At 36.2% G+C, this 19,895-nt stretch overlaps 3 protein-coding genes across 3 annotated transcripts; 2 read left to right on the top strand and 1 right to left on the bottom strand.

Moving 5' to 3' along the window:
• Positions 1–1,257: 1,257 nt before the first annotated feature.
• LOC140800419 (cytoplasmic tRNA 2-thiolation protein 1) lies at positions 1,258–7,352 on the top strand. Its single transcript, XM_073155204.1, has 10 exons — positions 1,258–1,550; positions 1,905–2,019; positions 2,226–2,368; positions 3,173–3,292; positions 3,815–3,927; positions 4,012–4,104; positions 4,206–4,246; positions 6,340–6,406; positions 6,612–6,723; positions 7,039–7,352. Exons 1-10 carry the CDS (start codon positions 1,443–1,445, stop codon positions 7,210–7,212), a joined length of 1,086 nt encoding a protein of 361 aa, XP_073011305.1. The 5' UTR covers positions 1,258–1,442; the 3' UTR covers positions 7,213–7,352.
• Positions 7,353–7,793: 441 nt separating this feature from the next.
• On the top strand, positions 7,794–8,368 carry LOC140800418 (uncharacterized). Its single transcript, XM_073155203.1, has one exon. It carries the CDS (start codon positions 7,867–7,869, stop codon positions 8,179–8,181), a length of 315 nt encoding a protein of 104 aa, XP_073011304.1. The 5' UTR covers positions 7,794–7,866; the 3' UTR covers positions 8,182–8,368.
• Positions 8,369–8,637: 269 nt separating this feature from the next.
• On the bottom strand, positions 8,638–18,916 carry LOC140800417 (phenylalanine--tRNA ligase alpha subunit, cytoplasmic). The gene is made up of 18 exons (XM_073155202.1): positions 18,556–18,916; positions 18,352–18,474; positions 18,176–18,268; positions 14,809–14,865; positions 13,974–14,029; positions 13,648–13,740; positions 13,115–13,205; positions 12,683–12,720; positions 12,542–12,580; positions 11,832–11,908; positions 11,666–11,750; positions 11,494–11,593; positions 10,667–10,763; positions 10,457–10,528; positions 9,640–9,706; positions 9,437–9,562; positions 9,115–9,169; positions 8,638–9,043 (listed from the first exon to the last, which is right to left on the bottom strand). The coding sequence occupies exons 1-18, from the start codon at positions 18,700–18,702 to the stop codon at positions 8,993–8,995; spliced, it is 1,467 nt and encodes a 488-aa protein (XP_073011303.1). The 5' UTR covers positions 18,703–18,916; the 3' UTR covers positions 8,638–8,992.
• Between the last annotated feature and the right edge of the window lie 979 nt (positions 18,917–19,895).

Raw genomic sequence — 19,895 nt, 5'->3', positions numbered from 1 at the left:
ACCAGCGCTTGGTTTTACTTTTCCTGCGTGCAAACCGTAGCAAAAACGTACCGAGATCGAGCGTTGTCTTTGGCTCATAATACTGAGATGGACGCACGATTTGTCGCCAAATGTACGTACTCTTCTTCTGATCACATGTGACAACGCGAAGGATTAAATGAGAGGCATAGTATCTTGGCAGTTTACAGTGGTCCAACTCATGAATTAGCGAAACGAGCTTGAGAAATTAATCAGCACCTTAATTAATTAGAGGTAAGTGGAGCATGTAAACTTGCCTTAAGTTATTTTTTAGATGATAAAAATAAAAAATAATTACACTAAGATCCTCTAAATAATTGTCTATTTTTATTAATACACGTTAACTTTTTAAATTACAGAAAATCTCTCACCTCTCGACGATGTTAATAAAAAAATATTAAATAATTATCTTATTTAAAAATTTTCTTTTTATATTGTTGCGAACAATATCTTAAGAAGTATAGATATAATTATCTCTAAAAAGAAAATAATAAATATATAATATATTTCTACCAAAATTTTTAACAAATTTATTATTATTATTATTATTATTATTGGCGATTCCAGGTGGGTCCCCACCACCTTCAGCTTGCCTCGGAAAGTGTGGACCTGGAGCTACTTCTAGATGAGGGCAGACCAGCGGAGGAATAGGAATAGGAATAGGAATAGGAACAGAGCGAAAGAAAGCGGAGGAAGATTCGATGAATAACTCCGGGAATAAAATGGGGGGTGGTGGGAGTCACGTGGAGCTAGCAAGGAAGTGAGATATTGAGCTAGGCGTACTAGATAGGCTTACTTATCACAAGAAAAGGAAGGTTGGTTTCCTGGTTCAAGATTTTCATGCGGAATGCGAGGTAGATCTTAGATGGCATGGCATACATAATAAATTTCCTTCACCTCGAAACGTGTGATAGATAGCTTGCTACGAACTATGCAAGTACTCCCCATAAGTCTTGTCTTCATTTATATGCTCTTCACGGTTAACTAAACTTTATGATATAGATTACACTAAAATTCTATAAACTACTGCTATTCATTTCTATACGGACCGTATCATTTTTTCTTATAAATTTAACTTTCTAAACTATAAAATAATAAAAATATATTACATAATTATTATTTGTATCTTTAATTGTTCTCTATTTTTTTTTCTTCTTTAAAATAAGGGGATAAAATATAATGGTCCTAGATTGCCTAAACTGATAATTTATGCTGACTTTCTTCTCACTGATGCGAAATTCCACTGTCTTACCCTGAACAGACCAAAGTCGGTGCTTACTATCGACGACTTCCTCTTCAGATGCCGAGTTTACGAAAATTTCCTTGTTCGCGTCCCTACCAAGCAAACCGCTGATCTCCTTCTTCCTCTCCGTCTTAAACCCTCAATCCAGTGCAAATCCTCGAAACTCTAAAAGTCCATTGCCATGGAGGACGGTGGAGGAGGAGCGAAGTCTACGAGGTTGGCGGTTCGCCTGTGTTCCATCTGCAACCAGAGGAAGCCCGCCTTGAAACGACCCAAAACCCTAGAACAGGTGCTTTGCGCTCCTCATTCTACTCTTTTCTTTTTCTTTCTTTCTTTCTTTGAGATATAATTTGAATCGCTTGTTACGCTATGCGAGGAAGAAGAAGAAAAGATGGCCTTTACGAAGTTAGAGTGTTTCTATGATATGCTTGCAGCCTATTTCTTAGATTTATTAATGTCCAGACCTAAAAAATTAAGAGAGATAATGCTTTTGAAAATGAGCTCGTACTTGTTTAATTGCACCCACTGCCTTATAGATTCGTCTTGATGTTTGATGCTGATACTTACCATATATAGATACATAGCTTTTATCTGAAAGAAAGTTACCTACTAAAACGCCAATTATTAATGCACGGTACTTTAGATATGTAGGGAATGTTTCTATTGTGTCTTTGAGGAGGAGATTCATCAAGTTATTATTGATAATAATTTGTTTAAAGCCGGGGAACGTGTAGCAATTGCAGCTTCTGGAGGAAAAGGTGTGTGTTCAATCTCATGTTTTATTGATGCATTTGGTTGATAAGCTACTTTTCTTCGCAGTAAGCATTCTCTCGTGAAAAATTTCATCTTTCTAGCAGATTCTTCCTTCTGGTTCTACAGAAGTTCAAACAAATTATTTACTTGTTTCTCATGCCAGAACCTCAAATAGTGAAATTGGACCTCAGACATATGCATTCTTTTGCAGATTCGACTGTTCTTGCTTATGTATTATCGGAATTAAATGATCGGCACAATTATGGCCTAGATCTTTTCCTTTTATCAGTTGATGAAGGCATCACAGGTTACAGGGACGACTCACTTGAAACTGTCAAAAGAAATGAAGTACAGGTTTGTTGATTTGTTGTTGTCTCATTTATTTGATCAAACTGTTCGTCAGAAATTGGAAAGGAGATGTTCCTTGTTGTTTACAATATGCATGTTTGATGATTGATGATTGATGAACTGTTAATAGGCACTCCTAGGGTCATAAACCCTTGAGTTTGATACTTTTTCTTCTTCTACTGACAGTTAGAAATGTTCTATCTTTTTGTTGTCACCAAGTCAACTAAGGCATTATTGTTTTGTTCGGATGACAGTTCTTTGGTTATGGTTATTTTATGACATCATAGATGCATTTGCACGTGTTATGCACTCTTGCAGGGGAAAAAACCCCGAATATAGGAAGTCAGGAACATTGGTCTTATGTTGCAATATCTTCATTCATTGAAAATCATGACTTCGTTGTTGCATGATTTTTTTGGAAGATACAATAAGTTTTTTTAAAACTATTTTCCAATTTAGATCTTTCATTTTGTATCTAGATATGGTCTAGAAAACTCGATTCAATGTCATCCACTTATCTTTCCTTGAGTTAATACGATTAGCTTTGTTGGAAGTTGACTTTAGGCCTCTGTTTTAAAAAGCCATTATAGTGAATTGAAATAAGCTGCTCAAAATCCAAACTTCATGTTTTCTTCCCTCTGTTTGCATTTGGCTTCTGGATAATGTAGCTTTATGAGTTTATCTTTAATCCATGTTTCTTTATAGTCTTTAATGTTGATATCGCCATACCAGTAGCTCTAACTTTACATATATTTCATCATTTAAAAGTTCTTGAAAAATCTCTTCCTGACAAGATCTACTTTTTTGCAGTATGGTTTGCCACTAAAAATAGTCTCATACAAGGACTTATATGGTTGGACAATGGATGATATAGTGAAGGCAATAGGCCTAAAAAACAATTGCACATTTTGTGGTGTTTTCCGCCGTCAGGTACTTAATGTTGTTAAAATATCAAGTGTGTAGTTTTTCTTCTGTGATAACTTTTCTGCTAAAGTGCATTTGTAATGTCACATTCGCGGATTGTCTATGATAAAACTGATAAAGTTGGAAGTATATGCTCGGCAGCTTTGATGTAGAGCCTAGAGAGCATATCACACAAATGGATCTGTATGATGTTGATTAATCCACGGAAGATCAGAATTTAACAATAACATGTATATGCGAATCAGAGTTGTTCCAACTTAATTGGACTTGTATAACACTCAGAAAAAATAATCTTATCTAATCCAACTGATGACAAGTATAATCTATTTCTAATACTACAACTTTTTGGAATATTGACCTTATAACATAGCCATAGTATCTTTGTTTAACTTTATTTTTTTGTTCTTCCAGGTATTCCTGCTTGGCCACTGTCGTTTGATCTTTTATATGCAATTGTAAGGTCTAGTATCCACCTTACAAGGACAAGGATCCATCTTGAAGTTAATGTGGATCAATAATCCTTTTCAGGCCTTAGATCGGGGTGCTGCACTCATGAAAGCAGACAAGCTCGTTACCGGTCATAATGCAGATGATATTGCAGAAACTGTTTTGCTGAATATTTTGCGTGGTGATATTGCTAGGTGAAATATCAGGTGCAGATGTTTTAATTTCTTCCATTTGCCATCATGACATGCCTCTTAAATTGATTTTATGATATTATGTAGGTTAAGTAGATGTACATTCATAACTACTGGTGAAGATGGACCTATTCCAAGATGCAAGCCTTTCAAATATACCTATGAGAAAGAGATTGTCATATATCCTTCGCATTAAGTTCTATATTTTACATACTGGTGGTATTATTAATTTTCCCCTTCTGCAACTATTTGATGATTAGGAACCCTTGACTGATTTCTACGTATGCATATTTCAAGAAGCTGGACTACTTTTCAACAGAATGTAATATCTCAATTCCATTATGTTATTTTAAACTTAAGATTACCATATTCCCTTTGAGAAACTATTTGTTGATTTAGGTTTTATAAAATTCCTGAGAAATTATTGTTTCTTCTGATATCATGATTGATGTATTAGTATTCAAAACACTGAACTATTTACTGAAGTAATGGAAAATATGTCAATCTCCTGGATAACTGTAGCTTAACTTTACCAAATTTCTCTGTTGATATAGGCATCTCATAGTCAGATAATGAAATTATATGTTTTATATGGGTTGTAGAAATTGACATGATTTCAATCGATAAGAAATGTACTTTAACATGGATTGCCATGCCCATTGGCATGGTTGGCATGGGTCGATACATATCGTACTAATAAATTATCGGCACTAATATGGGGGGGTATCTTGATACACTCTAATGGCCACCCATGCCAACTTGCGGCGCTAGTAATTGAGTATATGTTACTTTAAACAACTTAATTTAGGGTCTCTTTCATCCCTTCATTACCTTTTTGTATTATGGTGCTTGATTTAATAAATTATACTTCAAATTTTAGAAATTAAAGGAAAATTTTAGGCCTCATTTATTTTATGAATAAGATCAATTCTAGAATAGGTATTTCTCTGATGTGATATAAAGTGAAGAAAAAGATGAAAAAAAGATATTTTGTTTTTTAAATTACCATGAATATCCTTTGATTTAATATAAAAGGAAAAGATAGGAAAAATATGTTTCGTTTTTTAAATTGCCATGAATATCTTTTGATTGATATGAAGTAGGTTGATGGAATAGATATCAAGGATAAATTAGCAATTGAGTTAGTGTGTGGTATAAGATGTAATTTGATGAATAGTGTTTGTATTTTAAAATGGGGTTATTCTAATGTTTAGTTGTTATTTTAGAATAAAGAGTTGTATTCCAGAATATAAAAAAATTATTCTTGAAGTGAACGGGGCTTAAGTTTCCCAAGTTATTTACCCCAACTTAGAAGATTTGAAAAAAAAGAAGAGAAAATAATGAGATTAAAATATAATTGCATATGTTACACTAATATCTAGTGTTAAAGGACTTTATATTAGCCCTTAAAACCTAATTTAAAACTAAAAAGGATTAAAGATTTTTTTATTCAAATTTTAAGAGTTGACTATTCAGTGTGCCAACAATAATTACTGTGCCGAGCCAAGGTCAGCATGCCTCGCCTTTGGCGAGGCATATTTTATGTTTTTATGTGCTATAAGTCTTGGGCTTAGTTTATGACTTGGAATATCTGCTAGACTGCTACTAATTTTCACTCACTAATTCCCAGTTTTGTTGCCTATTCAATCAACAACAATATAGGACAATATACATGGACAATTATGACAAATTTCAGGTTTTAGTTAATTGAGGTGAAATTTTAAAGATAAGCATCTATTTTCTTTGTACTACAAGTCATATGAATCTGTGTTTCACTGGAAAGTAGGTTGCCAATAGTAACATACAATCCTATGCTTTATCCATGATAGTTAATGAAACTTATGGATGACATGAGAAGATTTTAAGATGACTTTTCAGGGGGCGTTGGATGCTCTACTGGCAAGATGTTCTTTACTGGAGGACAAGGGGAGTATGATCTGTAGTTAAGATTTGAGAGGTTGCAATAGATTGTAAAGAAAATAATGAGATATTAGAGGCTGCAGACCTTGTTTCTTAAAAATCTATAGTCAATTTATTGCACTTTTTTTTTTCATCTTTCCAAATTGCTGTATATGGATTCAGAGATTCATGTTCTGCTTAAATAAACACCATGCATCAGCCATTACATTTATAATTTATTACTCAAATGCTTGCTAGTCTATTCTTGTATAGCAGAACATATTAGACTATTACAGTGCCTATTCTGTCTAGAGTTGATTTTGAAAAAGGTGATTACTTTTACGAGACTTTATTTTATGATAGATACTCATATTTTAGCATTTATCTTTCTATTTGGAGCTAACCTATTTTATTGTTGAGCCACTAATACAATGTGTTTGTTGTTATTAACTCACATCCTTATCTTATTCTCTTTCTATATGAATGATCCCTGACAGAATAATGTTTGTGATACAGGCATTTATTCCCCAAATGCATATCGTGGCTTTGCTCGTGAATTCATTAAAGATTTGGAAAGATTAAGGTAAGATTCCACATTTTTCCTTCATTATGAAAGATGCACTCATTTGAGAGCACTAGTTTCCATTTCTTGCACATGAACTAACTTACATCTGCAAGGCATTTAGCTATTTTTATAATCTTATTGTCCAGAGTGCATATCAATATGCTAATATTGCTCTTGAACGTCTTCCCTACTATATTCAAAGTGAAATTCCTGAATTGTGCAGGCCTCGAGCTATACTTGATATCATCAGGTCGGGTGAAAATTTTAGAATATCAACATCTACAAAGATGCCAGAGCAAGGAACATGCGAACGATGCGGATACATTTCTAGCCAGGTACAATCAGATATCTTTCTCAACAAGTAAATTTTGTTGTTTATCCAGAGTCATTAGTGATATCTTTGAGATAACAGCAGTTAGAGTGCTTTCCTAATGATATTATGCTGCATTTGATGAAAATTAATATTATGCAAGAAGACTTGCAGAAACATAGGCATAGACTTCGAATGAAAATACATCCCATCCTCCAATTTGATTCAGCGTTCTTTGTAAAAGATAATGACAATATACATGATTCAACAATTATATTTTATGTTCTTTAATTGTTAGCATGTCTTTGATTTTTTTTTTTTTTTTGGTTGCAACTTGCAGAAATTGTGTAAAGCATGCGTTTTGCTGGAAGGATTGAATCGAGGCCTACCAAAACTTGGTATTGGAAGGACTAAAGGCCAGAATGGAGTTAACAAGGATGGAGTGCAGAGAGTTCTGCAGTCCGAAAAGAATAGATTGAGCTTACAAAGCAAGCACGGAAACCTCGATTTCTGAACGTCTGTATCAGTATTACTCCCTAACAATGAACAATGACTATATTACATGCCCTGGAAAAGGAATGAATATTCTTATGAAATGCTCATTATTTTTGTTCCTACCCGAACATAATCAGGATAACATGCTTTTTTAGCTTATGTTCCTTCTCTGTAAACATGTCAGCCTTGCTGCCTATATAGCTCTTCTCGAAATCTATAAACAGAGGTTTTGACGCATACCTTATTTGAGGTATGTGATATGTCTACTAACAGAGGTATGTGAAATCTATAAACAGAGGTTTTATCTGATGTGTGTGATATGTCTACTATTGAGCTAGAATCTTAGTGGATTAAGCACCAATCCATACCTTATTTGTTCTTGTAGTTAAGGTCCTGCCTTCTTTTGCACTATTTTTAAATCCACCTGATTGAATTTTTCATTTTCAGATTTAATGAAAAATATAGGGGGTTTAATGACAATAGAATTAGTAGTGGCAAGGTGTGAACCATAATATGATAAAATACAACTTATCGTCCACGTGCATAGCACGTGCATGTCTCCATTTGAAGAGTCCCTATTCCCTAAAATAAAGCTAAAACCCCCTCCTCCCCTCCTTGTTTCTCTCTTCTCTTCTCTCCTCCGCCCCCCAAATCTCTCACGCGCTTGAATCGGATGGAAGGCGACGTCGGCGGCTTCGGCCGGAAGAGGCGGCCGCTAGGGTTGCTGAAGAACGCGATGAAGCGGAAGGACGGGTTCGTGCAGCTGTTCCTGATGACCGGGATCCTCATGCTGAGCCTGCGTTCACTGGGACAGAAGTACCGCATCAACGAGCTCTCTAATGACACCGCCGACCTCCGTGGCGAGCGCGACGCCCTCGCCTACCGTATGAAACGCCTCAAGGAAGACCTCCGCCGCGAGGCCGAGGGAGACACCTCCGGCATCCTCGCCTCCCACCTCAATACCCTCTTCCGCGACTCCTCCGAGTGATCTCGGAATCACTTGTCAGCCCCAACTGGGGTTCTGTTTTGGTATCTTAGATTGTCTTTTTTTCTCGTCACCAATGAGATGTTTGTGAAAATGCCCCAAAGAATAACTCGTTTGTCTTGCGAAAGAACAGCATAAATGAATGACAGATATCTCTTATGCGCCGTGAAGGCAGGCAAGATCTATAATACCTAACAGGTCCAAATGAGTTTAGGATCTCAGTCTTCTATAGTTTTTTTTTTAAAAAAAAATATAATCATATTATTTCTTCTTCCTTTTTTGTTCTTCGCAATCCATATTTTGGGATCACGCAGCTGGAACGCATATGCTACTTACTACAAAACCTCAAAAGATAGACTAAAACATGGAGTAATTTTGTTCTCAGAGGCAATTCAAATTCAGTTTATTAGAGCATAATGACGAACTCGGAACTCATCAGATTCTGGAATTGGATAAGAATAATTCAATCAATGTGGACAAGTTACCTTTAAATGATTGAGCAGTGATCACTACAGAATTCTTTGAACTTATGGCCAAAACAGCTCATTTTACATATATCGTGATGGTAAAAGTAACCACACCATCAATGCTGAAAGTTGATACCAATGATGGACTGATCAGACTTGACATGTTTCACGTTTGTATAGAGTAAACACATCTAAAACTGAAGAAAGTAACATGAATCACTTGATTTGATAGAAAAAGAAAACAGAGTCCATACTCATTCTAATTTAAGCAGACTTCTCTCAAACAATTTAAATAGACATAATTTGAATCGGACATCTCTTTGGTGCAAACTGCTTCAATCGATCAACTACAGACCCAAGCGGCACATTGGGCTGCGCTTTATTATTTCGAAATCAACCTGCAGAAGATTGGAAAGAAAGTTAGTTCCAGATCATTCTAAGCTTATTATGTGTTCAACAACGTTAATACCTTTGGCCCAAAGAGATCTCTGATGTTATCAATCCCGTAGAGAATCATTGTAGGTCTGGATTATGAAAAACGGGAAGACAAGTCAGTACTTTAACTTTAAGATAGCAATATTCAATAATTCAGCCTCTTAATCTATGAACTAGGCTAGCATAACGGAGTAATGGACCAAAGACATGTTTCAGGGAATCAAAAACCGAGAAAAATGGTTTGAATGAAATTCTCCTTTAGTGGTGGTCTTCCCTGAATAAAGCTAGAGAGCGCAACATTGAGATACTCCGTAGTCCAGAGATAATGCTAAAGAGGAAAATAAAGATAGATATACCTCTCAAGGGAAAGACCCCATGCAATAACGTTGACATCTTCAGGGAGTCCCATGGGAAGCAGCATTTCCGGTCTAAACATGCCAGAGTTTCCAACTTCTACCCATTTCTTCAAACCATCATGATAACTGAAACAAACCAAATTTCCTGAAGAGAGAAGAAAGGAAAATAAAACACAATATTTTGCTAAAGAAAAGTTCCTCACCTGAATATTTCCATGCTTGGTTCAGTGTACGGATTGTAAGCAGGCTTGAATCGCAGCTTTGACATCCCTATAAGCAAGGGTAACAGCGACAGGAGGTGAAATGTTTAGCAAATAAAATTCTTAAATCTTATTGCACTAAAAGAGAAGAGTCCAGCAAAAAGGTGCACATAGATATTAACCTGCATATCTGCCAGAGTTCTATGCAAATAGAAGCAATCAGAAAGTAATGTACAAAAGTAAAAATGCAACAATCAGGCTATTTTGGAGTTATAAGGTCAGAGTTCAGTTTGAGAAGGATCTCAAATTGATGACCCATCTGGTTTGACTCAACAGGACGGCTCCCCTCTCTGCACCCCACAAACCAAGAAGATTGGTGGATAGAGCCTGAATAACTCTCTACTGTTGACTAAGTGTAACCAAATGCAGCCACGAGTAGCAGACCAAGGATAAAATGCAAGGTCACTCGAAGACCCAGTTGATTTCAGAGGAGCATCAAGATCAACCAATCACCTTATGAGAAGTTGCCTTCAATTCATCTATAGACTTTCAAGATTATGGAAGGAATTTGGCTTTGTAACAATAAAATAGGTATTCCTACTAATAAGTAGCATTCAAACTCCTCAGTTTGCCCAAAGTTGTCTCGGCTGGAAAACAACAATTCAGTGTTGAATGCTTGACTCTAAATTTAATAGGAATTTTCGACTATATAATACCATCACTAGTTCTTGGACTGCATATGGAAATCACAAACTTCCTAATGCAACAAAAACAAAGTTAAGAGTATAATAGCATCCTGCCACAGAACACAATGTCATACCAAGGCGCGAAAAGAAGTCCTCCAACACTCCGAGCAAATCACCAAGAGTTAACCCACGATCACAAATTAGACCTGAAATCAGAGAGCACGTTGTCCAAATAGTTTATAACTTTATAAGTGCTGGATGACCTTTCAGGATCTCTTTATCAAATTTCTTGTACTAACAACAAGAAAAGAGAGTTATTCTTACTAATGAAAATTTCTCATTACCCTCAATTTGATGGAATTCAGCAAGATGAGTTCGGTCCACTGCTTCATTACGGAAAACACGGTCTATAGAATAATATCTCTTGGGGCTAAAAAGTCGCTGAAGGCAATAATCTTTTATTACTACACTATACAGTAAATAAGAGAATAAAAAGTTCAACAGACAAAGCATATGCCACGACAGATTTCCTATCATGAAACTTCAACAGAGAATAATATGCTAAACCCTTAAATCTGAACCGACATGTTATCATTTACATTTTCACATGAAGCAAATACAGTTCAAACTTCAAAAGGTCAGTAATCTAACACACCCTTTCACGACTGCCAATACATAATCCAGTGCCACGTTTAAGTCTTTGTGAAATTCATTTTGGCGTAAGCTATGTTAAATACACAATACCACAAGTAAACCAAAAGGTAAATGTGATATCGGAGATTCTGAAAGGAAATGAATTCCTTCAACTACTACAAGTGGTCCACTGGTCTTTTGGTGCACACAGAACAAATGAGTCAAAACATATAGTAGATGTCATCTCTCACTCTTTCCTCATTCCTTTCAATGAAACTTAAAATCCATAACATTCTGGGTCCCTCTTAACCAAATTAATGCCCAAATAATAACTTGGTTACTGGTTCATAAGAGCAAATGTGTGAAGTTCTATATTTGAGTATTTTATTAATTCTTTATAAACTTCAATACGTCACCCACAGTTCACACGAGCAAAAACAGAGGTCACTAGTACTTTGTCAAATTTAAGTGAACCTAACTATATTATATAACTAAAGGGACACTAAAAAAGTAGTGATTAGAAATCTATTTAATGGACCTGTTGAGCAAGCTTGTACAGCATTCTAGTGGAAACTGCAGTTGTGTGAGTGCGGAGGAGGTTTTTTTCTGCTTCATCTCTTTTCCAGTCATATCCATATCTGAGGAGCACATGGCTCTAGTCAGAAACTTCTACATGGGTGATTCATATAAACAGAAGTAGAAGTGCATACCCTTTGGATCCATAACCACCGAATTCATGAACACGCTTCACCTTGTCAACATAATCTTCAGGCAATTGTCTGGTGGTAGCAGGAACTGCCAAAATTTAATCATGAAAAGAGTCTTCTTTGCAAAAGGCATTCCAGCATGTAATGTTGTAGGATTTCAAAATGGTACCTTTGAGAAAAAATGTATCATGTGAATCACGGGCAGGGTGCTGTTGAGGCTGGAATAATGCATCAAAATTCCAAAAGCTGCAGACGAGAGGATAACCAGCGATCAGTCCATTGTACTACCCACTGTTTATTTGATTAATAGGATGCCATAAAGACTAAAGAGAAAGTATGTTTTTGTTAGCCAAAAATGCAAATAGTATAGACCATTTTTGCAGCAAGTTTCTTTAGTATAAAATATCCTATATGGGATTTTGCTAAGAGGTATTCCCAGCATAACTGTAGATATATACATATATGTATACATATTTATTAAACTAGATTACTCATTTATATAAACATGTGGGCAAACATACAGAGTGAGATGTGTATGACTGAATAACTGCAAGGCACGGATGACCAGTTAGTACTAGGAAAACATCAAATAAACCTTAGGAGATCAGAGCCATTGAAGTCACATATTTCCTAACTGTAGATTGGAAACAAACATTACAATATAACTTGAAGTCTTGAACACTGACAATCTATAATGTGATTCTCAAGGGAAAAGTACTTTCCCTACATTCTCCAGATGGACCACAGGTATACTGATGTTTCATGTATATATATATATATATATATATATATATATATAAGAATGTTTATCCCCAGTTTCTGCCTGTGATCAATCTAATAACAGTAAGAAGACAAATGTATTTGAGGAGAAATTTATACCTGCTTTCTACAAAATTATTAGTTGGCATCTCCTCAAAACTGCATCAAGACATGCAGAGTGCATCAAGCAGTAATATAGAGTCACAAGCAACAGAGATTATGGTATATGTAATCAGCAAAAAACAATTTATTATCATTTACCCCATTTGGAGAAAGATATTCTGGATTGCCTCACGGACCTGAAAGGCAGTACAGCAAAAATTAAGATACATCAACTGATTTAATTTTCTTTTGGTATCTCCTTAAAGAAAAAGGAGAAGGTCGACTTTAAGAATAAATACTAAGATGAAATGTAATATCTATTTCAATTAATATTAGCAGGTCTTCATTAATTTGTATAATAAACATGGAAATAATAGAAACAAAGAATACCCAAGTAGAAGTGTCTATCTTATAAGTGCATTTTACTTTCATTATGAATATCCAGGTAGAAGTGCCTATCTTATGAATATCCTGGTAGAAGCGTCTATCAAATTAATCCAGCTTACGATTGTCATAAAAGCTACATGGCTTGAACCCAACATATAAATTATTTGATTTTTAAAAAGGAAAAAGAGACGGGCTTAACCATGCCTCAAGCAAAGGATGCATATAACCGATTTGGATTGGCTGCACTTGAGCATCGAGGTTATATTCTTTAAACTCCAGATCCTTCCAGTCACCCCTTCAAAACACAAAATTGAATAGTTCAAAAGTTAAACTCAAGTGCAAACTCCTCTACAATATAGACATAGTTATTAAGACTACTATATCTCTCAAAATTATATAATAACCAGTGCTAATGTTCAAACTAAAAATGAGCATGTCCTGAGTATGGTTCCTATTTCCATAATAAATGAGAAAGAAAACCATTTTAGCACCTTCAAACAACTGACAAAAGATGGGCTGTTTCACAATGGCATCTACAGATAGATATACACTGAGCTTCTTTAAAACATCACTCACTAGTTACCTAATTGGGAACATGCTAGTTACTTTGGTTGTCTCTCTAGAATGACAAATATAAGTATATTACAAACCTATGGTGCTGCAAACAAACAAATTATAGGAAATATTGAGTGGATAGTGAGTACACTTCAAAGCTAAGGTATTATTACATAGACTACCTTTGCAGATGTTCTCGAGTCAAATCAGTCGCAGCCTTCTTCCTCTTCAAAACATACTTTGGACCTTTCCTTAATGAATAACCTCTCCACGTGCTGTAGAAAGGTGTGATGGAAAACTTATACTCTTCAAGTGCAGTATATGGATGGGAAGAAAAATAATTTGGACAGGATAGCATATATCATTATGGACCAGTATTATGACCATATAGAATGATATTACAAGTATACACGCTTGCCAAAGCAGAAATATCCGCATGAAGAAATTATAAAAATAAAACCTATAACCAGAAAAAATAATCTGAATATTGATGGGAAAGATATCTTACTACTTAGTGATAAGCTTTCTTCTCTTTAGATCATTGATAACTTTATCAACAACAGCCTGTAACAGAAGCAGTAGCAAATCAACAGCAAGTACTATATTACTATCTAATATCTGCCATAAGGCAGGCGAATTTTGAAGATCAAATGATGTGAACACATAGTCGTTGTGTCTATCTAGCCAACATAAGGCTAGTGCTATCTGAGCTTGTTATACAGCATACACTATTAATTGCTTCAACTGGCAAAGCTTAGGTTCAAAAGAATTTCTCACTTCCTTCATTGATATGCATTATCAATGAGGCACAGCTTTGAAATTTCAACAATCTGAGGAATCATAATATGAATACAGCAGTAATATCCAATGTATACTGTGGATTACCAAATAATTTCCTCTAATATCTGTACTTTTTGAAGAGAAAAACAAGATTTTAATAGAAGGTGATCCGAGGACCAAAGTAGAATGAATCTCGAGGTTCCATTGGAACTGAATAGAGGGCCCATTATTTGCATGTTTAGTTCGTAACTCATGAGAAACAAGATTAAATAATAAATATTACAAAAGCATATAGTGTATAACCATTTTGACAAACTTCACAGGCAAAGCAATGAATATACTATAGCAACACTAATAGATGCAATTCTCATTATAAAATTGATGACGGGGTAATATCATGGGGCAAGATAGTATTTAGCCATCAATATGACCACAGATTTTTATATTACATATCTTTAAGAAAAGACCAGCATCTCAGCTATTTATAATGATTAATGAAGCATTCATAATATTTTTAAACAAAGCCATATCAAGAGCAAAGAAGATGGATGTCAAGCAATAACCTCTCCGCCATCAATTCTTTTAAGTAGATCTTTGGTGTCATCCTTGACGCTTCCGACCTACAGAACAGATATACATATATATAAAAAAAATTGTTTTATAAAACGAGATTTGGGGACACTACATGCGAGTTCTATGATCTAATATTACGGGTCTAACAATAGCTGCACAAATATGCACCTCTAAACAAACTTATATTTTATGGGTATCAAAGTGAGACCTTTAAGAATTAAGACAATAATGAACTCTAAACAGTACACAAGTAGATATGCAAAGTGGATAATTCTTATAGATGCAATGTCTTGCAATATTATGGTCATAGATTTGATGTGTCTGTTGCTAATGGAAAGAGGATACCATGCAAGGGAAAGATTCCAAGGGTGAAGCTTTGCCTTCAATATATCACTATTTCAGCTGACTTCTACTTGTTAGACTTGGCTGGATGTGATATTGTGCTGAGAGCTCAATGGATAGAAAAGCTGGGACCCATCACTTCGGACTTCTCCAATCTCACTATGCAGTTCGTGAAAAACGATTCTCGCTACTGTTTGAAGAGAGGCAAGGTAAAGGATGGGGCTCTTGTCAAACAAAAAAGTGAGAAACTCTTCCTCATTGTAAGTTGTAACAACTGTTATCTAATACAACACTGTTCTTTATATACCCTCACAGAAGAAATCCCCCCCTCCCCCAACTGAACTTCAAGCGTTGTGATCTACATATGAAGATCTTTTGGAGAGCCAAAGCACCTACCTCCCGCTCGCACTTGGAACCACCAAATTTCTCTAATTCTTGGTGCGAAACTTATGAATTCAAAGCCCTACTGTTATCCTCATCTCCAAAAGTCTAAGCTAGAAAATTTTGGTGGCCGAGTTGTTGCACCTTGGAGTAATCCAACCCAGTCAGAGCCCTTTTGCTTCTCCCGCTCTTTTGGTACGCAAAAGAGCTGGCTCGTGATGTGTTTGTGTGAATTATCAAGCCTTTAATCAACTGACTATCAAGGCCAAGTTTCCAATTCCCGTGATTGAGGAATAAGTTGCATGGCGCTCAGATATTTTTCAAAACTCGACCTTCACTCGGGCTATCATCAAATTTCTCTGAAGCTAGAGGACATCCAGAAAACGACCTTTCATAATGCCTTTTGGTTTAACTAACGCTCCTTCAACTTTCCAAGGAAGTTTTCACCCTTGCCTAAAAGTTTGTCCTTGTATTTTTCAACGACAAACTTGTTTATAGTTCTAAATAAAAAGACCACGAGCAACATTTAATTTCATTTTGGATCTTGTTTGTTATAACCAATTGTATGTCAAAAGAAACAAGTGTGTTTTCGTTACTCTTTCTATTGAGTATTTAGGGTATATCATAACCAAAGATGGAGTGGCAGTTGATTCTGAAGATCAAATGTATGATCAAATGGCCTCAGCCCAAAAGTCTCAAGCACCCAAGGGATTTCTTGGCCTCACTAGGTATTATAGACACTTCATCCAAAACTATGGGAATATAGTTAGACCTTTAACCGAGCTGTTGAAGAAGAACGCCTTCAAATAGTCTAATGATTCTACTACTGCATTCAACAAATTGAAGGAAGCAATAACTCAACAACCTGTCTTATTAATCCCTTTCTCAAGGAATGCATCCAATCATTTTTTCCAGCAAAGCTCTCGAGGGAAAAAAATTATTTCTCTCTACCTATGAAAAGGAACTGCTAGCACTTGGGCTGGCTGTGAGGAAGTGGTTAAAAAATTTCAATACCTATTTGGCAGAAATTTTGTGGTTAAAACTAATCACCAAAGGCTCAATTTCCTGCTCAATTTGAAAGCTGGAACATCCGTGCAACAACAGTGCGCGTCAAAGTTGTTTGAGCATGATTTCACGGTAGATTATCACAGCGATTCTATTAATGTGGTGGTTGATGCTCTTTCTCACAAGCGGAAGGAAATATCATGGCACTTTCTACTCCAGTTCTTGATTGGTTGGAGGAAATAAAAAGAGAGCATGCAGCTGATTATCACGTGCAGACTTTTAGGCGACAGCTTCAGGAGGGCAGTTTGGACCCCACATGATTCAGAATGAAGGAAGGAATCCTTTTTTTTTTCATGGAGAGAGGTTCTATCTCTCTCCGCACTCTCTTTTCATATCTAAAGTTTTTTATTTACTGCATGTTAGCCCACTAGGAGGGCATGCTCACTATCACAAGACTTATCAGAGAGTGAAGTCTGATTTTTATTGGTCCCTTGTGTTCATTAGCTATTTCTAAAGAGAATTCTATCTCCAAGTCACTACTCTCATCAAGTCTTATGCTTACAATCCTCAATCTAACAAGGCCGTCAACAAATGCTTGTAGTACCTCCAAAGTTTTTGTGGGCCTAAACCAAAGGGAGTAGTTGGTTATCCTTGCCTGAATTCTAGTTTAATACTAATTGCCATTCTCTTACAGGCCTAACACCTTATCAAGTGGTGTATGATGATCGGCACTACCCTCAACAAGTCCTCTGCTTACCATTCTCAATCTGACGGCCAAACAAAGGTCGTCAACAAATGCTTGGAGTAGTATCTCTGAAGTTTTTGTGGGCTTAAACCAATAAATGGAGTAGTTGTTTATCCTTGCCTGAATTCTGATTTAATACTAATTGTCGTTCATCTACGAGCCTAACACCTTTAACAAGTGGTGTATGGGGATCGTCCATGTCTTTTATCCTATAACGGAGGAGTTATGAAGGTTGACATTGTGGAGAAGGTTCTACACAGCCGTGAAGAGATAATGAAAGTCCTTAAAGAAAACTTGATTAAGGCACAGGAACACATGAAGACCATGATGGGCAAACACCAGATTGATCAGGAGCTTGAAGTAGGAAATTGGGTGTTTCTCCTTCTCCAACCCTATCGATAGCATACTATTAATTTCAAGTCCAACCTCAAGCTGTCGTATAAGTGCTAAACCGCCTTATCGCCCGCCTTCTACCTAAGTTCTAGGCGATGTAGTGACATGTGGTGACCGCTCGCCATCTTTGGCCGTCTTTAAAAACATTAGATATAAATATTTATTTATTTTTAAATGTTTATATCAAAAATATTAGACCGTCTTGTTGCTCACCGTCTGCATAGGCGCTAGGCAGTGCATCTTATCGCTCACCATCTGCCTAGGCGGTCAGCAGTGGGGTGAGTGCCCACCACCAGTGGCCACACTGAGCATGACAAGACATGAAGATACATAACCCGTAGTTGCACATTTTGACAATAAAAACAGATGAAACCAATGGAATATAGTTGCATAGACACGATAGGAGTAAAAAATATCCAAAAGTCGGAAATAATTCCTGAGCCAGTCAATTAACATCCAACTAATGATATTCTAAAAAAGCAAAATCCCACCTTCTTAGTGACCAGATCCTTATCAAAGCCGACCCATTTGTTCTTCGCAGCCGCCTTGCTCCCAATTTCGAAAATCTCAGCACCCAACTTTACCTGAACCATGAATAAGAACAAGTTAAAGTTTTCTCCTAAGTACATTTCCATCTAAACCGATGCAACGATAGATAAACGCTAACCTTGAGATCCGCCCTAGATATGCCCTCGGGAGGTATAGCCAAGAAGAACTGCACCTCCGGCGACCCATTCGCAGCATAAGACTTCCCTTCGTCCGTCAGTACCCATCTATCCTTCGTAATCTCCTGCAAAATTCCAATAAAGATTGGCTTTTTGAGTGGACAGAGATCAGGGATTCTAGGTATTTTGCGGGTGGGAGGAAGGACCTTGGAGTCGACGATCTCGAAGCCCTTGAGGCTCTTGATGACGTTCTCGAGCTCGGTGTGGCCGACGCCGACGGAGGCGGCAAACTCGTGGGAGTCGGCGATCTCGTCGTTGGATTGCAGGAAGCCAAGGATGGCGTCCTCCGCCATTGTTGAGTTGGAAGCAAGGCGAGGCTCTGGTTTGGAGGGTGACGGCTGAGTTTCTTGAGCTTGAGGTTTAGAAGAAAGATTTCAACTGCCGCGAATTTGTTAGAAGACCTCATTCGTGGGAGATAGAGAACCGCAAGAGGTTTAGAGATCAGCCGTTCGATGAGTCAGGCAGATACATCAAGATTCGTGTCCAAATGTGATTATTTTGAGGGTTATTTCTAAAATAAGTTTTCGGTGAGAACTTTATTCCCGATAAAAACCGCACCGAATTCGGGCTGCAGTAAATATAAGGATTATTTAAAAAGGGTTTAAATATATTTTAACATTCTATAATTACTTTATCCTCTTATACTTTCAAAAGTCTCAACCAACTTCCTATATTTATATAACCAAAATAAAATCACTAATTTTTCTATTAAATTTAATATATTTTTTTAAAAAAAAAAACCACCTACTAGTATAACTATCATAAAAAAAAACCACCAACCACTAATAATCATCCAAAATCATTAAATTTTCTTGTGTGGTCGTTTTTGTGCTTTGCTCATAATTTCATCACCTTGGATATCTAGCTAGGACATAAATATGACTTTAATATTGGACAAAACTTATTTTCAAGTTTTGATTATAGCAAGCAAAGTTCTTCCATTCCTCTCCAACCAAACAACCCACAGCACACTAATGCACCAATTAGTCCACAATTTCCTACTATCTTTTGTTATAAGACATTGGACTTCCTCTTAAACAAGGCATTCTTTGGTATCTCTTTACAACATAAACTCTCCTTAGTCTACTGCAAATATGCTGCACATATTCACACTTTGATAAATAGATGTTTAACCAACTTCTCCTTTCCACAAGAAAAAAAAACAGGTCTTATTATCTGACCACTCTCTTATAGTCAGATTATCTTTAGTTAAAATGCAATTATTACATATTAAATAATGAAAAGTTCTAATTTGCAAAAAAAAGCTTTAATCTTCCATAAACCTGGAAACACGAGAGAAAATTGCCCTCCATTATTAAGAAACTATAAACGAACTTTTACTGCAAAAATACCATTCCCTCTCCGCTTGGGCTTATCGTTGATTCTTTTCATTGTCCACTATGAATACCACAATGCACAAAATTCACCAAATTTTGCTCCTCATGCAACTGATTATAATTTAGCCCTTTTTTTTTTAGTTATACTA

This window comes from Typha latifolia, chromosome 13 (genome assembly GCF_019914945.1).
Source record: "Typha latifolia isolate L0001 chromosome 13, TyphaL0001v2, whole genome shotgun sequence".
NCBI lineage: Eukaryota > Viridiplantae > Streptophyta > Magnoliopsida > Poales > Typhaceae > Typha > Typha latifolia.
This window is presented reverse-complemented; position numbering and strand designations above follow the sequence as displayed.

What these genes read in the sequence shown, in the direction of transcription:
- LOC140800417 (XM_073155202.1), bottom strand. Translation starts at nt 18,702, where the DNA reads ATGGCGGAGGACGCCATCCTTGGCTTCCTGCAATCCAACGACGAGATC. An exon ending in AGGATCTGGTCACTAAGAAG is followed by an intron (nt 14,866 to 18,175) that starts GTGGGATTTTGC and finishes TCTGTTCTGTAG; the next exon opens with GTCGGAAGCGTCAAGGATGA. An exon ending in GGACTTCTTTTCGCGCCTTG is followed by an intron (nt 9,707 to 10,456) that starts GTATGACATTGT and finishes CCTTGCTTATAG; the next exon opens with GGATGTCAAAGCTGCGATTC.
- LOC140800419 (XM_073155204.1), top strand. Translation starts at nt 1,443, where the DNA reads ATGGAGGACGGTGGAGGAGGAGCGAAGTCTACGAGGTTGGCGGTTCGC. An exon ending in GGACTACTTTTCAACAGAAT is followed by an intron (nt 4,247 to 6,339) that starts GTAATATCTCAA and finishes TTTGTGATACAG; the next exon opens with GCATTTATTCCCCAAATGCA. An exon ending in AAAGATTTGGAAAGATTAAG is followed by an intron (nt 6,407 to 6,611) that starts GTAAGATTCCAC and finishes TGAATTGTGCAG; the next exon opens with GCCTCGAGCTATACTTGATA.
- LOC140800418 (XM_073155203.1), top strand. Translation starts at nt 7,867, where the DNA reads ATGGAAGGCGACGTCGGCGGCTTCGGCCGGAAGAGGCGGCCGCTAGGG.